The sequence below is a fragment of the Podarcis vaucheri genome (genome assembly GCF_965113315.1).
Source record: "Podarcis vaucheri genome assembly, chromosome: 5".
Taxonomy (NCBI): domain Eukaryota; kingdom Metazoa; phylum Chordata; class Lepidosauria; order Squamata; family Lacertidae; genus Podarcis; species Podarcis vaucheri.
The window spans coordinates 11,730,183-11,754,835 of NC_138763.1; the positions used below are offsets into that span (position 1 = coordinate 11,730,183).

At 45.2% G+C, this 24,653-nt stretch overlaps 1 protein-coding gene and 1 long non-coding RNA gene across 8 annotated transcripts in view; one reads left to right on the top strand and one right to left on the bottom strand.

Moving 5' to 3' along the window:
- The window catches only part of PEX5L (peroxisomal biogenesis factor 5 like), a 173,588-nt gene that overhangs the window by 138,133 nt on the left and 10,802 nt on the right, over nt 1–24,653 (top strand). For all 7 annotated transcript variants that reach the window (XM_082224205.1, XM_082224209.1, XM_082224207.1 and 4 more), the window contains 2 exons: nt 1,976–2,084; nt 13,902–13,997. In XM_082224205.1, the coding sequence (XP_082080331.1) occupies nt 1,976–2,084; nt 13,902–13,997 (205 nt within the window). The remainder of the gene's footprint in view (nt 1–1,975; nt 2,085–13,901; nt 13,998–24,653) is intronic.
- Nucleotides 20,492–24,649, bottom strand: LOC309533381. The gene is made up of 2 exons (XR_014220192.1): nt 24,390–24,649; nt 20,492–21,086 (listed from the first exon to the last, which is right to left on the bottom strand). It is a non-coding gene; the product is annotated as an uncharacterized lncRNA (long non-coding RNA).

Consider the following 24,653-nt stretch of genomic DNA (forward strand, 5'->3'; position numbering starts at 1 on the left):
GGCCGGCCCTGCTGTTGTGCAGGGTGAAGCATCCTGCCTCGGGCAGCAGGTTCAGAGCTACCATTATTATTTTATTATTTTTTATGTTTTATTCAAGTTTAGGATTTTTACATACGTTATATTATCTCATTCCAATTTTAAATTTCCCATACAATTATTTCCTTTCCCTCCCTCCCCCCCACATATCCACTGGAAGGGTTCAAACAATTATCCTCAGCCGTGGGCATAGCGTCTTTAGTTTCCACCAAATGTCTTTTGTTCCAGTAGTTTTTATCCATTGAAGATAGGGGTTCCATCTGTTCCTTATCATGGTGGACTTGACCTTCCACGTTGTTTCCTGTGACATGACTGCGACAATGTCCGACTGAATAAGTTCAAACAAATAACTATTCCATGCCTCAACTGTCCTTTTTTCCTCTGTCTTTCCAACCTAAAGCTATCATTGCCTTTCCCGCTAATATCATAGCTTTGAAGGTACACTGGTCACCTTTCTCTATAGCCGTGTTTCCAAGTATACCCATTGTCATGAAATCAAAGTCTATTGAAAGCTTCACTTTAAAAATTTCATTAATAACCTTTAGGATTTTATTCCAGAATTCCTTTACCTCTGGGCATTCCCAGTACATATGGGGAAACCATCCCTTGGCTTGTTTACAGTGCCAACAATTAGAATTCAGTCCTGCAACCATATTAGCTAGCAGAGCTACCATTAAAGGATAGCAAACTGTCATGTATTAATGGCAGGGATGGCCAATTCATCATGCGCCAATGGCTTTCTTGGCATTACTATTCCCAGAGGTAGGAGGGCGAAGATATCCATCTGCTGCTTCTAGATTTTGCAAGCACTCTTTCCTGGGAAATGAAAAGGTGCTTGTAAAGAGATCACTGGGGCAAGCCTCACAGCAGCAAAAGGGACAACTTTACGATAGTGCTCAATGTTTTGGGCATTATTCCTAATTGAATTGCATTTAAGTTCACACCCACATTGTATATTTAATGCACTGTTATACCACTTTAAGAGTCATGGTTTCCCTCTGCCCCAGTATCCTGGGAACTGTAGTTTGTTAAGGGTCTCCTAGCAACTCTCAGAAGTGAGAGCTGGACCATAAAGAAGGCTGATCGCCGAAGAATTGATGCTTTTGAATTATGGTGCTGGAGGAGACTCTTGAGAGTCCCATGGACTGCAAGAAGATCAAACCTCTCCATTCTGAAGGAAATCAGCCCTGAGTGCTCACTGGAAGGACAGATCCTGAAGCTGAGGCTCCAATACTTTGACCACCTTATGAGAAGAGAAGACTCCCTGGAAAAGACCCTGGTGTAGGGAAAGATGGAGGGCACAAGGAGAAGGGGACGACAGAGGACGAGATGGTTGGACAGTGTTCCTGAAGCTACCAGCATGAGTCTGACCAAACTGCGGGAGGCAGTGGAAGACAGGAGTGCCTGGCGTGCTCTGGTCCATGGGGTCACGAAGAGTCGGACACGACTAAATGACTAAACAACAACAGCAACTCTCAGCAGCCTTAACAAACTATAGTTTCTAGAGTTTTGGGGGAGAGCCATCTCCCTTAAATTGATGAAAGATTGCTTTAAGCATATGATGCGGAAGCAACCTCAAAAAGCTTTTCTTAAAACAAAACAAAAAACCCACCTTTGCTACTGACTTTGCTCACTTTCACAGAAACACTACTGTTGCTCCTCTCTACAACATCTGCGAGGACAGAACCATTTTTCTCTCACCACAAGCCTGGGAATTATAATGAGTTGTGCCAAAATCATATCACTGCCCTTTCTTCCTCTGTCATATCACATCACTGCCCTTTCTTCCTCTGTTCCTCTGTTCACTGTTTTGCACATACCTAGGATCACGAAGCATGCATCCTATGATGTAGGCAAGACTCTGTGTGCTTTTGTCCCGAGTGCATCTGCTCTGCCAGTGTTGCAGTGATGGGGCCTACAAATCCTTTCCCTCCCTTAGGTCTGCAGAGAACAGGTCTCAGTCAGAGCTGGCCACTGTCAAGACCGCACTGGAATCTGACTCAGCCTCGGATATAGAATTAGCGCCTGCTCCTGCACTTGCACCAAAGGTAAGAGGTCAGCGTCATTTGGACTAGTTCTTCGTTCAAGGAAGGCTTTTCCCAGTTGGTGTCCTCCAGCTGCTTTGGACTACAACTCCCATCAGCCCCAACCAGAGAAAAGCAGCTAAATTTATTTCTTTGGCGGGGGGATGGATTTCAGCACATCACTCCCTCTGCCTTTTCTCTGCTCTAAGCAGAGGGAGTATAATAACATCCATGCTTAGTTAGTTGACCATTAGTAAAAGGTAAAGGGACCCCTGAACATTAGGTCCAGTCGTGACCGACTCTGAGGTTGCGGTGCTCATCTCGCTTTATTGGCCAAGGGAGCCGGCGTACAGTTTCCAGGTCATGTGGCCAGCATGACTAAGCCGCTTCTGGCAAACCAGAGCAGCACACGGAAACGCCGTTTATCTTCCCGCTGGAGTGGTACCTATTTATCTACTTGCACTTTGACGTGCTTTTGAACTGCTAGGTTGGCAGGAGCTGGGACCGAACAACGGGAGCTCACCCCACTGTGGGGCTTCGAACCGCATGACCCGGAAAAACTGTCTGTGGACAAACGTTGGCTCCCTCGGCCAGTAAAGTGAGATGAGCGCCACAACCCCAGAGTCGTTTGCGACTGGACTTAACTGTCAGGGGTCCTTTACCTTTTATGTTAGAAGGAGGAGACTTAGGACCATCTCTCCGTGACATGAATCCTACAGATGACCAGGATTTGCCAGTTTGTTGTTGCTTCTATCATTTGTGTGCTGCTTCATATAAGGCTCTGGAAAGTCAATTGCAAGGTGGGGGTGGAGATCACCACCAGTTGGCTGTCGGAAAAACATGAGATTTTTTGACACAACACTTCCATGCCATAAATACTCTTATGGGCATAAATCAGAGTGACTGCAGCTCAGCTCTTGCAGACATGCTGGAAGATTGATAGTGCAGTAAAAAAAAAAAAAAGAGCACTAAAAAGCAGAAGAAATAAAAAAAGACCGCGTAACCAAAACATTGGCCCATTTCCTAAGTGGTAAGCTTTTTAACGTCCGGTACTTAAATTCATTTTAAGGAATGTGGTGGGGTTTTATTGCTTTTAATAGAACTAAAAGTCAGGCTGCTTATCATACAGGTCCAAGCACCTGATGGTCACAGCACAGCATGGCCAAGGGGAGCACAGAGGACCATGGGTTATCAGCTGTGCCACCACACAGAGGAGTGGGCTTCTACTTTCTCTTTTTTAAAAAAAAAAATTATTTATTGCGCATTCATATCCCATCTCTGCTCCAAAGAGCTCACAGTGGTATACGCAGTTCTTCACCCTCCCTTTTCCCCCCCTTACAACAACCTAGTGAGGTTGCACAACAGAAGCATTCTGGGATAGATAATAATAATAATAATAATAATAATAATAATAATAATAATAATAATAATTTTTTATTTATACCCCGCCCTCCCCAGCCAAGGCCGGGCTCAGAGCGGCTTACAAGCAATAATAAAAACAAGATGAATGATTACAACTTAAAAACAAAAATAAAATACAACATTAAAATAATGGAACATTAAAATATTAAAATGTAGCCTCATTGCAGGAGAAGGAAAAGAAAAAAGAAAATTGGGGGGGGGAGGGAATCAAATTGGCTCCAAGCCAAAGGCCAGGCGGAACAACTCTGTCTTACAGGCCCTGCGGAAAGAAATCAGATCCTGCAGGGCCCTGGTCTCATGAGACAGAGCGTTCCACCAAGTTGGGGCCAGTGCTGAAAAGGCCCTGACTCTGGTTGAAGCCAATCTAACTTCCTTAGGGCCTGGGACCACTAGGGTGTTGTTATTTATGGACCTTGAGGCTCTCCGTGGGGCATACCAGGCGAGGCGGTCCCATAGGTACGAGGGTCCTAGGCCGTGAAGGGCTTTAAAGGTCAAAAGCAGCACCTTAAATCTGACCCTGTACTCCACCGGGAGCCAGTGCAGCTTATAAAGCACTGGATGAATATGCTCCCATGGCAGAGACCCCGTGAGGAGCCTTGCTGCAGCATTCTGTACCCGCTGGAGTTTCTGGGACAGCTTCAAGGGCAGCCCCGCATAGAGCAAATTACAGTAGTCAAGCCTGGAGATGACTGTCGCATGGATCACTGTGGCCAGGTCAGGGCGGGAAAGGTAAGGGACCAACTGCTTGATGCGGCGAAGGTGGAAAAATGTCGCCTTGGCTGTTGCTGTAACTTGCGCCTCCATGGAAAGGGAGGCGTCAAGGATTACACCCAAACTCTTAACGGAAGGCAATGGCACTAACTGGGCCCCCTCAAGAGAAGGGAGTTGGTCCCTCATCCCCATACCATCCCGACCCAGCCATAGGACCTCTGTCTTCAAAGGATTTAGTTTCAATCGGCTCCCACGAAACCATCCAGCCACAGCTTCCAAGCATCTGGTCAGTGTGTCCGGGGCCGAGTCAGTGTGGCCATCCATCAGCAGATAGAGCTGAGTGTCATCAGCATATTGGTGACAGCCCAGCCCAAAGCTCCGGATAATCTGGGCAAGGGGGCGCATAAAGATGTTAAAAAGCATCGGGGAGAGAATTGCGCCCTGCGGCACTCCACACACCAAGGAGTGGTGTGACGCCATTTCCCTCCCTAGTGCCACCCTCTGTCCCCGACCAGAGATAAAAGAGCACAACCAGTTACGGGCTATGCCCTGTATCCCCACGTCTGCGAGGCGATGGTCCAGAAGATCATGATCGACCATGTCAAAGGCTGCTGACAAATCTAAAAGGATCAGCAGCCCTGACCCGCCTCGATCCAGTTGTCTACGGATATCATCTGTTAGGGCAACCAGAGCCGTCTCCGTCCCAAAACCAGGACGGAAACCGGACTGAAATGGATCTAATGCCGATGTTTCCTCCAGAAACCTACCAAGCTGTTCAGCAACCGCTCTCTCAATTACCTTACCCAGGTATGGAAGATTTGAAACTGGGCGGTAATTGGATAGGTCTAAGGGATCTAATGAAGTTTTCTTTAAGAGTGGACGCACCACTGCTTCCTTCAGTTCCCCTGGGAATGTCCCCGTGTCAAGGGACAAATTGATAATTTCAACCAGGGGGGTCCGCGCAACATCTGGACACTCCCTAATCAGCCAAGACGGGCACGGATCAAGGAGGCAGGTGGTGGGCCTACCAACTTGGAGGAATCTATCCACATCAGTAGGGAGTATCCGATCAAAATGGTCCAACACTGGACCTGAAGTCAGTCGAGGGGCCTCCAGTTCAGTTACTGTATCTAAATTGGCAGGGAGGTCACGGCGGAGCAACAGGACTTTCTCCGCAAAAAAGCTCGCGAATGCCTCACAGCTGTGGGTCGAATTTGTGCTTAAATTTGGTTGTCCTCCTAAGGACGTTATTGACCTAATTATTCTAAAAAGTTGTGCCGGGCGAGAGCTAGCAGATGCAATGGAAGCTGCAAAGTAAGATTTCTTAGCAGCTTTCATAGCCATCTCATAGGCTTTCATAAGCGTCCTATAAGATGTTCTTGAGGCTCCGTCACGAGTCCGTCGCCATACTCGCTCTAGCCGTCTGAGATCCCGCTTCATTTTCCGGAGCTCCTCAGTAAACCAAGGGGCCCGGTTTCGACGGGGTCGCAGAGGGCGCTTAGGCGCGATCTCATCAATGGCTGCCAAGAGCCGGTTATTCCAGTCCTCAACAAGGTCATCTAATGAGTCGCCAGGAGGAGCAGGGTTCCGCAAGGTTTGTCGGAATCTATCAGGATCCATCAGTTTTCGCGGACGAGCCCAAATAGGTTCGCCACCCGAGCCGGGGAGGAGCGGGAAGTCCATCTTGGCTTTTAAAGCGTAGTGATCAGACCATGGCACTTTCACAGCGGGGAGCATGATCACATCTATGCCAACCCCAAAGATCAGATCCAGCGTGTGGCCTGCTTGATGAGTGGGGCCCAAAACAAACTGGAAGAGCCCTAGTGTTGCCATGGAAGTCACTAGGTCCAGAGCCTGTGAGGAGGGAGCGGCATCGGCATGGACGTTGAAGTCTCCCAAAACCAGTAGGTTTGGGAACTCCAAGGCCCAGCCCGCCACCGCCTCCAGCAGATCTGACAGGGTGGCTGCAGGTGTGCTGGGTGGTCGGTACACCAGCCAGACAGCCAAGCTCTCCTTGGTGCCCCACACGAGACCAACACATTCAATGCCCGAGATCGCCGGTGATGGCAGAGCTCTGAAAGAGCAATCCTCCCGGAATAACAACGCTACTCCTCCCCCCCGACCCACAGTCCGCGATTGATGGAGGACAGAGAAACCTGGGGGTGTTATCTCATGTAGGGAGACTGCTTCGCCTTCCCGTACCCAGGTCTCCGTCACGCAAGCCAGGTCAATCCTCACGCAATGCGAGACAAAAAAAGTCACGCATGGTGGCAGTTTTGTTGCCTATGGACCTGGCATTGCACAGCACCAATGACGGAGGTGTGTAATCCTTGCTCTCCCTACCCTCATCCCTTGGGATGGGGCGTAGATTGGAAGGGGTTCGAGGATCACTGCATCTCGAAACCCTTCGCCGATAGAGATATCTAGCCCCACCGCCATTCCTCCCTAGCCCTTCAATTGTGGAAATCCCAGATCCCATACTAGCCTCCCCAATAGATGGATAACATCCCCTCAATAACAAGTCATCCTTGGGCCAGGACTCCTGCGTCAAAATGGTATGGGAAAGAGGTGGAGGTCTGATAGGGTAAGTATCCCTAGAAGACAAAACTCAACCAACCGCACCCCAAGCGGGGGGGACAGTCCCATGGTGTTTCATTAACTGTCAATCCCCCTCGCCCTCCTGGGTTAATTGGAGGATTGTTGGTTCTATCTGTGGCTGTGGAAGTATTAATGAGGTATGTGTTATAAAATGTGGATCACTGGCCAACAAAAAGCCAGATTTGAATTCGGAAGATCTGTCCATCCTGTCTCGCCAGGAGTACAGTAGAGAAGGATGATCATTCTGATAAGTTTTTGGAACATTTGGCAAAGGTCCAGATTTAGAGTTGGTGCTGGATATCTCCAGATTATTAGCAACATAGAATTCTTTAGGTGTTGTTGACATAGAAATGTCGGAGGTGCCAAATTCCTCATCTAATTTGGTGTCGTTTGAAAAGGGAACAGGGAGTTGCACTGATGTCTTTCTATGGGATAAAGAGCTATTGGACGTCTTTAAATATTGTGCTCTAGGCTCTACTGTCCTTATATTTTGGGTAGAAATCTCGGTCTTTATACTCATTAGCCTCTTCTTCAGGTCTTGTAATTCTAGGCTTACAGAGTTCTTTTCTTCCTTCGGGCAATTAGTATTTCTAGTGTTGAGCTTGGTTTCCTTTATCCGCATTAGCTTTGACTCTATGCAAGGGACCAATTGCCTCCTATTTTTGTCCTTAAATACCCTCACTGGGCGGAGAGAATGGAACCACCATAGGGTATCCTTTATCTCCATGAGTCGAGATGGGAGGGTTGATGACCTAAAGGTCATAAATAGGCGCATGGTGTTTCTCAAGGTAGGCAGGAAGTGGAAATTTTCTAGATCTACATTTCGGTAATGGTAATTCAGGAGCTGAGACAAGGACATAGTAATTTGTCTGCGGTTCATCCACCTATGAGTGTATCAGTGAATCTCAAGCATTATCTGGTTCGTTTGCAAGACTTGACAGGACCTCACTTCATCCATAGTTTGAGTTGGTGAGTTGTTAACAGAGTCATTTCTTATCATCCTTTTAAGCCCTTGGGCATTTAAAGGGGAGGAACTAGTATCCAATTGTTTCTCAATGTTAACTATTCTGGTGAGGATTTCATCCAGTCTTTGGAGAACCAGAACCATAGTTTCTGCAGACAACATGCAAATCTCTTGGTAGGGGTGCGTATCCCGAATTGGTTGAAAGCAGGCTCCTCTGCCTTCTAGAGGCATGGGTGGGTCAGCGTTAGGAGTGGGAGGAATCCCTCCTGCTCCTGCTCTTGCCCTCTTGGACGGATTAGCTTTCTCTGGGAGGAGGGGGGTCGGGTCATTGACATCCTCCTTAAGGGGGGGTGAGCTTCCCCCAACGTTGTTGCTCACTGTTTGTTCTATTTGCTCTGATTTCTCGGTTTCCTCAACCCACTCTGTTTCTGAGCCAGGGCAGGTGGCGTTGGCTCTCTGCCGATTCTTTGTTTTAGAGGAATTGTTAGTCTCAATAATGGTCTTCTGGCTCTTTGCACCTCGTTTTCTCCTTCCGGCAGGCATTCTCAATAAGGAAGTGGGTGAATAATTCCTGGGATAGTTCCTGGATAATTCCAGGCCTTTCCTCCTTTTTGTATCCATACATGACTCACAGAAAGGCATTCCATTTGCTCATTTGAAAAATTCACATACAGTGGTACCTCGGGTTACATACGCTTCAGGTTACAGACTCTGCTAACCCAGAAATAATGCTTCAGGTTAAGAACTTTGCTTCGGGATAAGAACAGAAATCTTGCTCTGGTGGCACAGCAGCAGCCGGAGGCCCCATTAGCTAAAGTGGTGCTTCAGGTTAAGAACAGTTTCAGGTTAAGAACGGATCTCCAGAACGAATTAAGTCCTTAACCTGAGGTACCACTGGATTCAGATCTGCAGGTAGAAAATCTGCTCAGACACCCGGACGGGAGCTTTCTCTAAGTTCAGGGAACAGGTTGTTGTTGTTGTTTTGTCCTGTTTATTTAAGGGGAATGTAGCCTTCTCTTGTCACTAGCACAGAATGAATGCAGAAATGTGGCAAATTCAATGTAAGAATGGAAAAAATTTAGGAACTGATAGAAACTGAAACTGACAGATTTGCCTACCCCGCCCCTTAGCCATGGAGTGGGGGGAACAATTCCCCCTTAGGGAGTGGGGAACTAAACCTCACCTCCCCAGGCACCAAAATCCCAATGTAAAGACAAAAACAGACTACATGCTACACATCTAGTTTGTTAGGCAATTTGACCATCTTTTAACACCTACCGTGCTTCCTTTTTCAAATCTTCAAAAGGCCCTTGTATTGAATCTTGAGCATTTTTATTAATCTTAACAGTTTAAAATGTCACAAAGGTTGAAATTAATATTAACAGCTGATAGATTATTATCAAAAGGATTTTAATCCAAGTATTGCTTATCAGATGCCAGGCCTAGTTGTGACTCAGTAAGGTTGTAACTCGGAAGTAAGCCCCATTGAACTCTGTGGGATTTACTGCTGGGTCCACATGCAAAGGGTCAGGCTGCCAGGCTGTAATGCTGTCCATGCTGGTTAAATGCTATTTATCTCTGTGGGATTTAAACTGCCCAACCGTGAAGGGAATTGCAGCCTTTTCCTTTGGAGTGAGACAGGGCCTGCTATATCTGGCACCCACAATATGGTGTTGCTGTGACAGATTCGAACTTTGCAGCTTCCGTTGCGTAACTGAAAAGATTCTCTGACATCTTGGCTGCTTAGAAACACTTTAAATGATGCCCTCAGGGTCTCTGTTTCTCAGATTGTTCGTCTGCATGCACAAAGCAAATCATGCCCTTCATATTTAACTACGGTCTCCAAGCTCATGCGTCTGTCATCTACCTAATCCAGACTTCCTCAACATGGTGCCCCCCCCCCATCTACTTTGGACTACAATTCCCATCAGCCCCAGCCAGCATGGATGGTTGGGGGTAGCTGAGCTAAGTGCTAGGGTTCATCTTGTCAAAAATTCCACAATTCCGCACGTGTGGTTCCTTCACAATGCTCAGAGATTCCACATCTTGCTTAGATTACGGGAACAAGGAAATCCAAGCATGTCATCCTCCCATTCTGTATTTTAAGCATGGAAATAATTGTGGTGGCATTTGTTTCCATAGTAATGGTATGTAGTGTTGTGGTGGAGCTACATACCTGCTCTCCTGACACCAACATCACCAGGAAGGGACAGATAGTAGTAAGGTCTGGGCCCCATAAGTGCTCCAACGGGAGCACCAGATTGTTCCCACTGATGCACTCACACAACCTTGACTTATTGGCCCCTCTGCCCTGCCGCTGGCCCATCCAGGTAAGCAACAGTTCTGGTGTCAAGAAGGTAGCTTCACAGCTCTGCCCCACCATGTACTCAACTACTGATTTGTCCTTTATCATTTACAAAGACATGATCCATCATCCCACCTGTGGGAAGTCCCAAAGAGCTCAGTGAAGCTCTTTCCCCTCCTTCTCTTTCCATAAAAGCCCTAAGTCTGACACAGAACACATGGCCATCATCAATGCTCCTCTCAATAATACTTAACTGTTCTATATATTATCTCCCATGCTGTGCGGTGGATGGGGGGGTGACTGAAGCTGAAAGAGATTGACTTGCCTATGGCCACCTAATGAGGTCAGGGCAGAGACAAGATATGAACCAGAGACTTCCTAATTTGTAGCTCAGTCTTTTAGTAGTTACACTGCACCAACTGTCTCGTTCCTCTCCAATGCCCTGTGTGAAGGTTACCCATATTTAACCTGTGCAGTGGCGAGGAGCAGACTGTCCAAATGTGATGGGCATGCATAAAGAGAGCTCATGCCATCATTTTGTAAAGGAAAGGTGTCAGTGTCATGCCTGATCACAGTACTGGGCTTAATTCTCTGCCAATGCTATGTTCCGCGGGAGAACCAAAACCATGCAAACACCAGCTGTCCTCTGCTTTTAGATTATGGATCTTAGATAACCTGCTCAACACACTGTATGCTTTGCTTATACATTTATGCTGCAAAGCCATTTTACTCTGAGACTATAATTTCAGACATGCTTACCTGGGAGTAATTCCCCCTGAGCTCAATGGGCTTACATCTGGGATGTATAGTACTGGAATTTAAAGTGATCCTAGTAGGGATTGCATTGCATGTACGTTGGTAACCTTAACATCCTCTGACCACTTCCTTTTTCAGTACTGTTCAGTGCAAGGTTGATGGACACCTCCTACCCCCCACCTCCCCCCCAAATCAGTCTGGACTCATTTTAATGCAACAGAAATTATAGCCAGCATGAAAACAGCTCATTGCAATTGAATAACCCCCAAGGATAATAATAATAATAATGCATAATTATGTAAGTGGAAGCTGTTGTGATCTGCTGTTGGGCAGGCATCTGGCTAATGAGTTTAACCTCAGACAAGTGTGGGGTCAGGAGCTTAGCAGAATCGAGGCTTTTTAGGTCATTGCACTATTTTTCCTCCAGTGAAAGAGGATGTTTCTTTTCACTGTGATCATGAATTCAGAAGTTTTTTTCACGAAAGGGTGCTTATAAACTTGCATTGTACTTTCCCCATGGGGAGAATACTGGGAAGGAAGCTGAACAAAGGAAGCAGCCAAGAATAGCAGAGAAATGACAAATCACTCCTGTTCAGGCAAAATGGAAAGCAAACGCAAAAAAATTTGCTCCATCAAGCAAGCTCAGGTGTTTGGAACGTTAAGATGAACTAGTTCAAGTTCATCCTGTACCAAAAATGAACTAGTTCAAGTTCACCCAAGTGAACTTTTTAATTCATAAAATAATTAATCAGCAGAAAAGTTTTACTTCGGTATTCTGAGTGTTACCAGCTGCTGGGCTGAAGTATAGGGTCAACAACTAAATCAGGGACCACACACAAAGAATATGATCTCTGCCGGACATAATTTCAGCGAGTGAAGCTATGATTCTAGTATTTCCATACTAGAAAACATTGCTTAATTTGTGCCAGGCACACAACTGTTAAAGGCACAAGGCATCATTCAATTAGTTCCTATTTGTATACTTTTCAATTGCAGGGAAGATACAGGAAATTCCTCCTATCCCTTCCTTCTGATTGCTTAGCAATAATGACTAAGTGGTTAAGTACCCTTAGCAACAGCAGCACCTCTGGATCCTGCCTAATAAACCTTGGAACTCCACTATGTTTTGCTTTATAACTTATAGGAGTCCAGTTGTCTTACTTTTCTTTATTTACTGAAAGCTAAGAGACCAGGCCTCCTACAGGGTGGAGCAGATAAACTTGAAATTGTTCAAAGTTCTACCCCAGAGTAAACCTAATGCACCTTTAGTTCAATGCACTTAAACTTCACTTAAGTGAACAAATTTATTCCAAGCACTTCCAAACGTCTGCCTCGGTTGGTTTTGTCATTTTTTGAAAGGATTATCTGACTGGTAAGAATTGAACAAGTGCATGGCCACACTAGCTGGGGCTGATGACAGTTGTAGCACAAAATATTTAGAGAGCACAAGGTTGCTGAAACTCTTCTAGATTTTGTAATGGGGTGACAACTGCAGCAGACAGGATAGCATCTGCAGTAGACAGCCTTTAAATATCAATGGGCTTCTGTTGAATATTGAGGGCTGAAAGACATCATGCATGTTCCCCTCTGCTGAGGGTTTGCTGACTTTTTTGTCTGAAAGGAGCTCTCAGGAAATGGCGTCAAGTGAAGATCAGCAATTGAAAATCGCCGGTGTCAGCGAAGTTAACTCTTTATTCAAAGAAACCAAAACAGTGCAGGCTTAGTGATCCCAGCAGCTCTTCCCAGTGTGGCAGTTGTGAGGACTGAAGGTTCTTTCCACAGCTGATTGGTCCCCTCCTTTCCAGGGGGTTTTCCGAGCAATTGGAGACTGTGTCTGTGTGCAACCGATCTCTCCTCTGCTCCTTTCATTTCTCTGTGTGTCCTGGGAGGCCAGGGGGAAGGGGAGCTGGTCACAGCAGGAGGGGGGAGATTCCCTGGATTCTTCAGCAGTTTGTCTTAGTCTCCTGACTCCCCTCCTCTTCTGCCTCTAGGTTCTGGAGTGCTCTCTGTCCCAGCTTCAGCTTGTTCACTAAACCCTGATGCCTCTTCAGCTTCCGACATCTCCTTCTCGCAGTCTGCTCCCTCTTCTCCCTCTGACCACATATCACCATCCCACCACCATCCCACCCCTGGCTCTAAGCCTTCATCCCCTGGGGGTTCTCCAGCTGGTACCTCCCACTACTCCTCTCCAGCCAGTCCATGACATGAGCCTATGATCAGGAGCAAAAGAGTAGCCACATGGAGCTGAAGGTTTTCCTTCTGGGCTACTTACCTACTCAAAATCTTCTCTCACAATTTCAGGGTTGGGCCATAGGCAGCTGAGGTGAGCCAGGGACCAGAAGCCTTAGGACATGTCAGTGTCAGGAGTTCAGCCTACACTCGAGTAGGACCCTGGCAGAGACACATGCCCGACTGGCATGTTCTCTCCCTCCTGGTCTTTCGTTCGGAAGCTTCATAAACTTTCTTCATCCCGAACATCACATCAACCGATGCCAACCATCACCGGCACACTTAGAGATCCGCAGAGTTTGCACAACTTGCGCGTGACAGACCTCAGCAACTCAGCATTTTGGCTACTTTATTTACATATAAACACACACGGAGCACTGCAGCATGGCTCCTTCTCTCTCTCTAGCATCAGACAGCAAAGAGAAAGAACAAAGGACAATAGTCCCACTTCATGGAACACAGTAACACAAACATCCTGTCTCCGTCACTTCCCACTCTGTGGAGTCAAAACATATAATGTCATGTGAAAGACAGAAATCCCATGACTGCAATCACGGCGCAGGAATTCTAACAGTCAGAACTACAGTTTTAAGTGCACTGCATAGAGATCGGTTTTGTTTAAAAAGTTGCTTAAATAAATAATACACTAGAGGACAAAGCAGGAGGCAGGACTGAGGAACAATCCAGATGTCAGGGGTAAACTCCAGTTCGCAGAGGTTTTTTTGTGGGAGAAGCCATTTGCATTAAATATACATTATGGATATACGTCTGGCTGTGCTGGCTCTTAATGCACGACATTGACTCTCAGCAAATAATGTTCTGTGCTGACTGCATTTTATTTTACTTTTTCTTTTAGGCACGATCAACCAAAGACCAACGTTGGGGAGGTGCCCTCCTCTCACGAAATCATTCTATGGAGGAGGAATTTGAAAGAGCGAAAGCAGCTGTTGAGGTATTGTTTGACGTCTTGGAAAATGTCCCACCTGAAGTCGATCTAGCAAAGCAGCCTTTTGTTTAATGCAACAAAAGCACAACCTGGCATTAGGCAATTTGAGCTAAATGGAGCTAAAGTGATTGTGTTTCCATTGGAAAAATAATGGCGTGATCCTCAGCAAGTTTCTCTGTGACATGGTTTCAAGTAGATGCGCTTAGGAGTGCTACCAAAGGGGAGCTTCTAGCATAAACAGTTTAAAGCACAGGAGTGTTCTTGATAGCCATTCATCTGAGTCTGGGGTAAATATTCAAAAAACATATGTGTAACTAGGTGAGCAAAAGACCTAATTTCAGGTATTTCTCACAGCAGGTTACCAGACCCCCCCCCCCAATCAGTAGAAGGGTGGTTTCAGACCATTGCTATTTTTCTTTGGGATCCCATCACATTTTACAAAGTTCGGGTTGCACAATTAAAGTTTGGGTGGAGCTTTTGCACAACAAACTTGCTTCCTCCACATATTGTGAAGGAAGTGAAGGAAATAAGTAGCTATCCTATTTTTAAAAGACATCTGAAGGCAGCCCTGTTCAGGGAAGTTTTTAATATTTAACGCTGTATTGTTTTTAATACTTGATTGGGAGCCACCCAGAGTGGCTGGGGAAACTCAGCCAGATGGGCGGGGTATAAATAAATTATTATTATTATTATTATTATTAGACCTTTTAGCAATGTTAGCTGTTTAGTGAGCGTTCATTCTGATTTGTTTGTGAGAAGTTATTTGATTTTTAAAGTGTATTTATTCATTTCATAAAGTTTATATACTGCTGGATTGTACAAAACCTCAAACCTCGCATGGAGCAATTGTCACCCCCATTTCCAATATGTTCCCCCTTCACTTTCCTTATTACAAAGTCTGCTTTTTTGTAAGCTGGGGAGGTGGGGAGAGTTGGTTGTGCAAGAGAACCAAATCAACTATAAAAAATTCCTTCCAGTAGCACCTTAAAGACCAACTAAGTTAGTTCTTGGTATGAGCTTTCGTGTGCATGCACACTTCTTCAGATACACTGAAACCGAAGTTGCCAGATCCTTCAATATAGTGAGAAGGTGGGGAGGGGTATTACTAAGAAGGGTGGTGGGAATGGGAGATTGGCAGATAGCTGAGATGAGCCTGTTGACGACTCTTAACGACTGCAATAGGTCTTACAGGAAAAGGCAAGGGGTGAGAAGGTGAAAGATGGCTTAGTCATGTATCAACTATAATTGTGTAACCTCTCTTTGTCAGTATGCGATTAAATCCCACTCGAAAATATCAACTGGCTGGAAGTGCCCAGAGAGAATGGGCAACGAGAATTGCACGAGCAAGAGAGAAGAGGGGAAACAAACTTTACACACACACACACACACACACACACACACACACACCCATTGAAACATGCACCCAGCCAGTTCAGTGTGAGTCCCTGGTGAGGATCACGAGGTTGATGCAAATAGAGAGACACTCAAATCAGCTGTGCAATTCGGACCCTAGTTATACACACAGGTTTCCCTTGCTGTGTTGGGATATTTGGATCTCACATTCTTTTGTTTTGCATTTACAAAGGGTGCCCTACCCCAGGCACACACACCCCAGCACAAAAAATATCGGTCCTGACAACCAATGTCAGACTACAGATCTGCTCCAAATCCTTCCTTGAAATTGAATTTGGGAAGGAGCCTTGAAAGATAAGTTTATTTTGTTTGTGGTCTCAGGAGCTCATCCAGAAGTCTCTTGTATTAGCAGCATGCAGTAAAACCATTTATCCCAACCAACGGCTGCAAATCTAGGTGAGGAAGAATTGCTGTTCTCTCATTTTTATGCAATTGCATTTGCTTGTTTATCTCCAGCTTGATTCCAAAAGACTGAGAGATGGTGTTGTGGCTCTGTTTTCCCGATCTTCTTCTGCCAATCTGCCTTCAGCCTTTCCTCCAAGATCTTTGCCATTCTATTCACATTCTCCTTGACTGACAGCATCCCTGATACTCCAAAGCTGGGCTTTCTTTTAGCACAACGTGAAATGATTTAGCAGCTTATATGTGGCTTGGGATGAATTTTTACTGTACTATTTTCAGGGATCTCAGTGGGATCTGGACAGTGTCCCTGTTCAATGCAAAAAGGCTGGGCCTGGCCACTAAGAGATCTGTGCCTAGGGACTGTGCCTAGGGAGACATTTTCAGAAAAGCATAAGGCAAAATTTAGGCAGTTAAGTCAGAGCAATTCACATAGTTAAGTCAGCAATTCACATAGGCCTTGGGCAGCTGTTTCCACATTCAGGACAGCTGTTTGTGACAGCGCTTCAAGGACTGTACCACTTCAGAATGCAAACAGGCATGGGATGTATAGCAGACTGACCCCGCTAACTGCCCCCAATTAAATATAGCAGGCCCACTGCACAGTACAACAATTAAATGGATTTCTATAATTTACCACAGGCTATCTTGCCTTCTCTTATGTGAGGGAAACTTCAGTTCAGAGTGTCACGGGCAGGAGTTGATCAGAGAAGAACAGTTTTATTTACAAAAAAGATAGAGAGTTGGTGAAACAAGGTTGGGTCAAGAGATGTATTCTTTCAGGTAGAAGTTAACTTATAAGTTAACTTATAAGTTAACTCCCAGTGCTTGTGTTTCCAAGCAGCGGCGTAGCGTGAGTTGTCAGCACCCGGGGCAAGGCAAGTAATTTGCGCCCCCTAACCCGGGGCAAGGCAAGTAATTTGCGCCCCCCCCAACCCCTAACCTGCGAGTTGCCGCTGGCGCTGCCGCCCAAACCACGCCGCTTGCCCGGAGGAGGAGGGGGGCAGAGAGGCGAGGAAAATGCAACATGGCCCAGCAGCTGCAGCAGCAGCAGCGGAGGCCGGGCTGTGAGGAGGGGCTGCCTGGCGCGTCCTCCGCGGCCCTGACGCACGGGGCTGAGAGCCGCTGCCTGCCGGACGCCTTCAGCCCGGGGGCGCGCACAGCTCGCCGGTTCCACGAGACATGGGGCTCTGCTACAGCCTGCGCCGGAGGCTCTTCGGCGACTCCGGAGGCAGCGAGCGCGCCCCCCCCCCAGATGTTGCGCCCGGTGCGGTCGGCCCCCCTGGCACCCCCCACGCTACGCCACTGTTTCCAAGCACAATTCAAAGTGTTGGTGCTGACCTTTAAAGCTCTAAATGGCCTTGGTCCAGTATACCTGAAGGAGCGTCTCCACCCCCATCATTCAGTCCGGACACTGAGGTCCAGCGCTGAGGGCCTTCTGGTGGTTCCCTCACTGCAAGAAACCAAGTTACAGGGAACCAGGCAGAGGGCCTTCTCAGTAGTGGCACCCGTCCTGTGGAACGCCCTCCCACCAGATGTCAAAGAGAAAAACAACTACCAGACTTTTAGAAGACATCTGAAGGCAGCTCTGTTTAGGGAAACTTTTAATGTTTAATAGACTACTGTATTTTAATATTCTGTTGGAAGCCACCCAGAATGGCTGGGGAAACCCAGCCAGATGGGCGGGGTATAAATAATAAATTATTATTATTATTATTATTATTATTATTATTATTATTATTATTATTATTTATTTATTTAAACATAAAGATGTCACAGGCTTAAACACAGTAGTATATGCACAGCTTTTCTTGAAATTCATTTACTCAGAAATCAGTTGTTACACTTCAGTTTCTGTTGTTGGGTGTGTGTTTTTAGGAAACCCTCAAATTTGTTGAGTGGAATTCTGAGGGACTGCATTACCAGACTCTGGTCTGGCTCTGCTGCCTGTCACTGGGTGTCACATGATTGAAGTGCCCGCGATGCCTTTGGAAAAGTAGCTTTTCAGGAAAGGTGGTCTGCATAGCCTTCTCCCTGACATGCTAGCTTTCTGTGTACAATGGCACTTTGATATTCCCTGCTAAGTTGTGGGTGAACATATCAGACAACACAGCGATTCTTCAAACAGCTTTTGTTTATTCACAGGCCAGGACAGAACTGAACCGAATGGTTCAGCCAGCCTGCTTATATAGAGCTCCACTAGAACGCAACAATAACCATTTTCTGTAACTATCCAATCACTGAACGTCACTTTCGATCCCTTATTTGCATATGTGGACCTGAACTATCTACAGTATCCCCCTGCTGGCCCAGGGTGAGAACTTCAGTACATAACATTCCCAACAAATATTGAATTGCATGCTGGACCTTGTGCACTGCCTTGTGTTAGTCCTCATTGAATCATCCAAGTGGCGCAGCTGGCAGGGAGAAGAGGTGAAAGCATCTAGACCTCATTATGTTCCCAACAATGTTGTGGGGAACACAATAGGACCTTGAGGCATTGTGGATCTGCTGAGCTTCACTGGGGAGGCTGCAGAGTTCTTTTTTCCCCTGGGAAGCTGACATTTAGGAGGGTGGAACTGATGCACACACCTACAATTTTGGTGGGCAGATCCAAACCCAATCCAGATCAGCCCTATTACTAGTGACATTTATACATTGTCTGTGTTTCAGGGCCGCGTTAAGCATTATTTACACTGCCAGCTCCTAGTAGACTAATGCAGAGTAATGGTGCTTTATGAATCATAAATAAAATAATAAGGTGTTATTGAAGCCATTCCTGCAAAGTGCTTTGAACATTTGAAATGTGCTATATAAATTCTAAGTCTTTTTTCTTATTATTCCTTAAACCCACAATTTGTTTTCTAGTACAGATCATGCGATTTTTGTGGGTTTTCTGGCTATTTAGCAGGGAGTGGGGAGGAGACTTTATTTCTCTTTTGAATAAAACTCAGGCTTCAAATATGCCTAAAATGCTGGCAGCTATGCTTTTCAATTATGAAACATTCTGCACAAAGTAAAGAGACTCTTTTTAATAGCATCCTTTCTCTAAAACATTTCACCTAGAGAGATAATTAAAACATATTCATATTATGGCCAGGGGTGGGTGGGGGGTGGGAGCGAAGCAGCTATTAGATTGGAATGTAATTAAAATACAGCTTACTTAAATTTGGGGTGTAAAATGAAAAGAAGATCAGCTGTATTGAATTGCCACTGCAGTATGACTGAAAGGGCAATAAGGCTATGATTTGATTGTTTTCTGATGATTAGGCCTACTTAGATTATATCATGCCATCTCAACACACTCGTCAACTGTCCTGATTTGAGCAGGACACCCCAGAATTACAGAAGCCACTTGTTCTTTTGATTGAATCACAGAATGTCTCATTTTGGCTCTTGCAAGAGGGTGGCCTCAGAAGAAACTCATTTTATGGGGGAAGTGTACTCAACATGAGTCACCTGACTCTGTTGAGAACGTAGCCCCCCAAAGACACGTGTTTTGGGGGACCATGCTTTCATGTGAGTCACATGACTCGCGTGGGAGCATCTCCCCAAAATATTTTCCTCTGCTGGATGTTGGAGGGCATGTCTCAGCACCTTCACTCGAATTATGATGGGGAGGCATGTACCCTTTGTCCTACCACCCCTAACACACACAAACACTGGCCTGGTTTGCATATGACAATAAACCATGGCTGATTAAACCTTGGCTTAGTGTTATGTGTGATCCCTACTCAGCAGCTTAGCTATGTGTTGTTTTTTTTACTGCTAATGAACCACAGCCTGCAGCTATGGTTTGTTGACTTGTGAACTTTGGTTTGCTTTAGCTATGGCTTGGCTTTACACATGAGTCCAACACTCTTCCTTAACCATGGTTTTTTTGACCATCCTATCCCAGTCATTTGCCACACTACAAATATTTGAAGCAAGAGCAGTTGGAACACAAACCAACCTTGAGAAGCAAGCCATGTGTACTGTGATGATCTGTTAGACGACTTGTGGTAGCAGCTGAACCAGAAATTCTTTGCTTCTTTGAATGCTGATTCTGTGAAACAGACATAATCCAGATAAAAATTGTGGGTAGCTGCCCTGATCCATTTGAAAAGAAAAGAAAAATCCAAAAGCAGCAGTATGATAATCCATTTATTAAAACTGAGGAAAATGTCACAAAGTAGTGTGCAAGCTTTCAAGTGCACCAGAACCTTTATCCAGTCTGACTGTTGAGCAAAAAAAACAGGGGGTGAGGAAGAGAAAATATATTGCTAGGTGTGGTGGAAAAGCTCTGTCCGCAGTTTATAAGTGTTTTAAGATTGAGTGCATGCGGTGTTATGTAGACTTAAACAGGTTACCCTGTGTCCAAGTGTAACATACATCTTGGGTTATACCAGAGGCAACTGATTTTAACCAAATTTTGCATGTTTGTTCCTGAAATCAAGGAGTAGATTTGCACCCATGTTTGGATACAGTTGGACGCCATTTTGAATCAAGGTGGTGGGTTGAACTTATCCAAACGGCATTGATTTTAACCACAGATTTCAAGACTGTGATAGGGGCGTTTTTTGTTCCTTAAAATTCCCATGCAATGCTAAATGCAAAGCAGCTAGTAGTCAATATATTAGCAAAGCTCGAGATTAATTGAACGTGATCCAGGCAACTCACCACCTTCAAAGGCTACATACATCACAAGGTCAAGAGGATAATGGATTTATTTGAACATGCTCTTTCTAATTTCAGCAGTTCTATTCCATGCACAATTCAAGGAGCACAGATGAATCGAAAAACAGCTCTCCATCTTTCTTCGGGTACATAGGTTCTATGGGGTATTACTCACGTAGGATCTTGGAGGTTCTTTTCTCTTTTTTTACCAACTGCTATACGTTTTCATGAATGGAGAATGGTCTGCTGCACTCCTCCTGCCCCAGATTTATTTGTAAATTTGCATGCAGAGGAGGATGCTTTCAGAAGGGGGCAGCTTTCAGAAGGAGTGCAGCTTTCCCTGCACTCTCATTTCATGGAATTCTCTGTAACAGTTAATTTTTGTTGTCAGCAAAATGCAGGCTAAGCTACAGCAAATCCAGCATCACGGGGAACAGATGCTGCCTGCAAGATAAAGGTCTTTTGGCTAAAGAAACCCAACTCCAGTGTGTGAGAAGAAACATTAATTATAGAGACCTCGGACCAGTTGCCCTTCTGCGGAGGAGTTGTTTCAGTTGGCTGTTTATTCCTGGATCAAAGAAGAGAAGCGGAATCCAGCTCTAGTGGTGCAGCTTGGATGGAATATCCCTGAAATTAAATCAAAGTGCCCAGTGAATTAGCATAGGCGCGACGGGGATATGCAGATCTAAATGGATACGCCTTGCCAAGTCTGGACTTTGAGAGGGCTCTTGCAGAGCTAGATAGAACTGAGAGTTTCACATGCCATGTGAAAAAGGAACCAGGTTATTGATTGTTCATAACTCTAAAGGCTCTGTCCCAACAGTCAAGAAAAACTAGAGATCATTGTCTATGTTAACGTATTATTTTATGTTTACAAAGTATGCCAGCCTTCAGTGCTATTCAGATGTTTTGGACTATAATTTCCATTTGCCCCAGCCCACTTTAGTTTTAGTCCAAAACTGCTGGAAAACATGAGGATGGACAAGGCTGGGATACACAATATAACATCTCCTTGCATCTTATCATATTATGTTGTGTGCGTTTTTAAACTCTCTAAAGCTGCATACACACTATGCCTTTTAAAGCACATTTGAAACAACACTTTTACTCCAAAAATTCCAGGCAGCTTTTTTCCACTGCTAATTGCAGCAGGGGGACCAAATCCCATCAAGATCAAGGCTGGGGAGGGAAGGAAGCACCTCAGATTGCATTTTAAAATAAGCCATTGAATTAATGTACATGGAATTAATGTGCCCTCAGCTGCACTAATAACCAGAGCAAAAGCAAAGTGAAAATATCCCTCCCAGACCCAAAATGTAGCATGATGAATCTTTAAGGGGATCTGGATGTTAGCTGAACCAGCAAAGTGTTTGTGTTGTGAATGCTGGTTGTTGAGATTGCCAAACTTTAATTAGCAAGCAGTTATAATTCTAAGTACCCACAATGCTGATGGATTATTCCTGGGGCTCTGGCTGGTGATTTAAGACAATCCTGTTTATGATTTGCCTTTTTCATTTTGCGTCCAGGAGAAGCAGAGCTAAGAAGACAACAGACACAATAACCTCACGTTGTTCCCAAAAGTGCCCACATAAAACTATATTGCTTGGACTTTATTAAGGAGGAAGTACAGAGAGCATAGTCCAGTTTTATATAAACTGCTCTTTGATAAGCCCCTGGGAGGACTGTCAGACTGTGAATTCAAACCAAATCATGTTCGCTAGCAGGCGGACAGAGCCTGCCCTGTCTTTACGGTTTGGTAGCATTCGGAGCTAAATTACCTCTAGATTCTAGATATTTCTTATGAGTTGCAAAGTCCAAGTTAAGTCTAGCAACTTAGTTGAATTTTAGTAGCAACAGAGACATCACCTTGCCAACAAAGGTCCGTATAGTAAAAGCCATGGTTTTCCCAGTAGTGATGCATGGAAGTGAGAGCTGGACCATAAAGAAGGCTGATCACCAAAGAATTGACGTTTTTGAATTATGGTGCTGGAGGAGACTCTTAAGAGTCCCATGGACTGCAAGAAGATCAAACCGATCCATTCTCAAGGAAATCAGCCCTGAGTGCTCACTGGAAGGACAGATCGTGAAGCTGAGGCTCCAATACTTTGGCCACCTCATGAGAAGAGAAGACTCCCTGGAAAAGACCCTGATGTTGGGAAAGATGGAGGGCACAAGGAGAAGGGGATGACAGAGGACGAGATGGTTGGATAGTGTTCTCGAAGCTACCAGCATGAGTTTGACCAAACTGCAGGAGGCAGTGGAAGACAGAAGTGCCTGGCGTGCTCTGGTCCATGGGGTCACAAAGAGTCAGACACGACTAAACAACTAAACACCAACAACAATTCCTCCCCCTCCCCACTTCTTAGGAATCCTGGGGTTCTACTCTCTCTCATTCCCTTCTCCACTCCCGAAACTCAGGCATACTCTGACTCACCAAGAATGTTAGCAATCAAGGAGAAGGGGGAGAGGAGAAATTCAATTCAGTTCACATTTAATGGTCAAATTCGCACTTCCTGAAATGGTACGTAGCCATCCTGCAAACCCCCCATTTCTCCAACCTTTGTAGTGCAGTTCTCCAGCCAAGTAATGTGTCCCAGAATGGGTATACTAGGGTGAGAGAGAACAGCCTTTGCCAAAGGTGGTCATGGGCTTTGAAGACGCTCGAACTCAGGACGCAAGGGAGAAATGTGCTAAGAGGAAGGCACACTTGGCAAATCCACACCATGATCAACTCCCACCCAGAAACCAATGTCCCTACTGTGGAAGGACGTGTGGATCCAGAATTGGCCTTCACAGTCACTTACAGACTCATTGTTAAAACCGTGTTTATGGAAGATGATCTTACTCGGCAACGAGTGATAGAAGAAGAAGAAGAAGATACCAGAGTGAAGTGTGCATAAGCATGCAAATATTAGCAAAGAGAACATACAAAAATGCATTATATAGAGCTTTGGGGGGGGCAAAGTTGTTGAGGTTTTTTGGGAAAATTGACATTTTTGAGCTATTCTTTAAGAAAAATCAGCAAAAATGCTACTGCCAACATGGGTTGCCATACGTCCGGATTTTCCTAGACATTTTGCCGCTTTCTGCCCAGGCACTGCTTCCGACTACAGTATGTCCAGACATATGGCAACCCTACATTATATTAAGGAATATTATTTAGCAGCATTTGCTAAATTTATGTATATTTGGCCAAATTGCATACAAAAATGTGCACATTATGAGAAGTTTGCTTTGATGGATTTTCACGAGGACAGTGCAGATGGATTTGGAAATGTGGGTAGATGAATTTAAGACTGGGAAATGAGACACTGAAATTGACAGATTCATGCATCCCAGGCTTGAAGCGCAATGCAAAACTAGAGGTGGCAAAGACACAGTCTCAGAGCTTGCAGCGTGGCATTTCATTAAGGTGCATGGAGTGAAAAAAGGTGAAAGGCAGCATTGCATAGTGGCTAGAGCCTTGGGCTGGTACTGGGTTCAAATCCCTCCTCAGCCATGAAGCTGTTTGGGTTATGGTAGGCCAGTCACATTCTCCCTGTCCAACCTACTTCATTCGTAAAGGTTTCCAGAGCGGTTGTTCTGTTACTCTGCTGCTGAAGAAGAATAAAAAAATAGCTTGTGGTGCCTACACTAACAAATTTGTTATGGTATAAACTTTCATTGACTTATGCACATAACGAAATTGACCGTAGTCTACAGAAACTTGTGTCATCATAATAACGGTGCTGCAAGACCTTGTTTTGTTTCTATTTTGTAAGGCTGCAGTGATGAAAAAATGAGGGTGGAGGAGAGAGTCAGATGTGCTATCATGAACACTGTAGATATAATTTTTAAAAATGCATTGGGAAATCATCCATTGGTGACTGTACTGTGTATGCAAATGTTCAGGCTTGGTAATGTTCAATTCTTCCTCCCTTGACTGCTCACCTGAAAGACTTCTGCCCTCCCATCAACAGGTAGTCATCAGCATTACTTTGCATTTTTATTTGCCATTTTAAACAGGTGGCCTGGGATGAATATCCGCCAAGATCAGCTGGAGGCATTAGGTATTCAGAGTTTGCAGTTTTGGAAACAGAAAAAACGAAAACAGAAGATGCTGTGAAGCTGAAAGATGTTTTTCTCTCACGCACACGCTTTTTTCTTCTTCTTTTAAATCTTTCTTTCCCTGTTTTCCTTTTGATTTATCCTCTC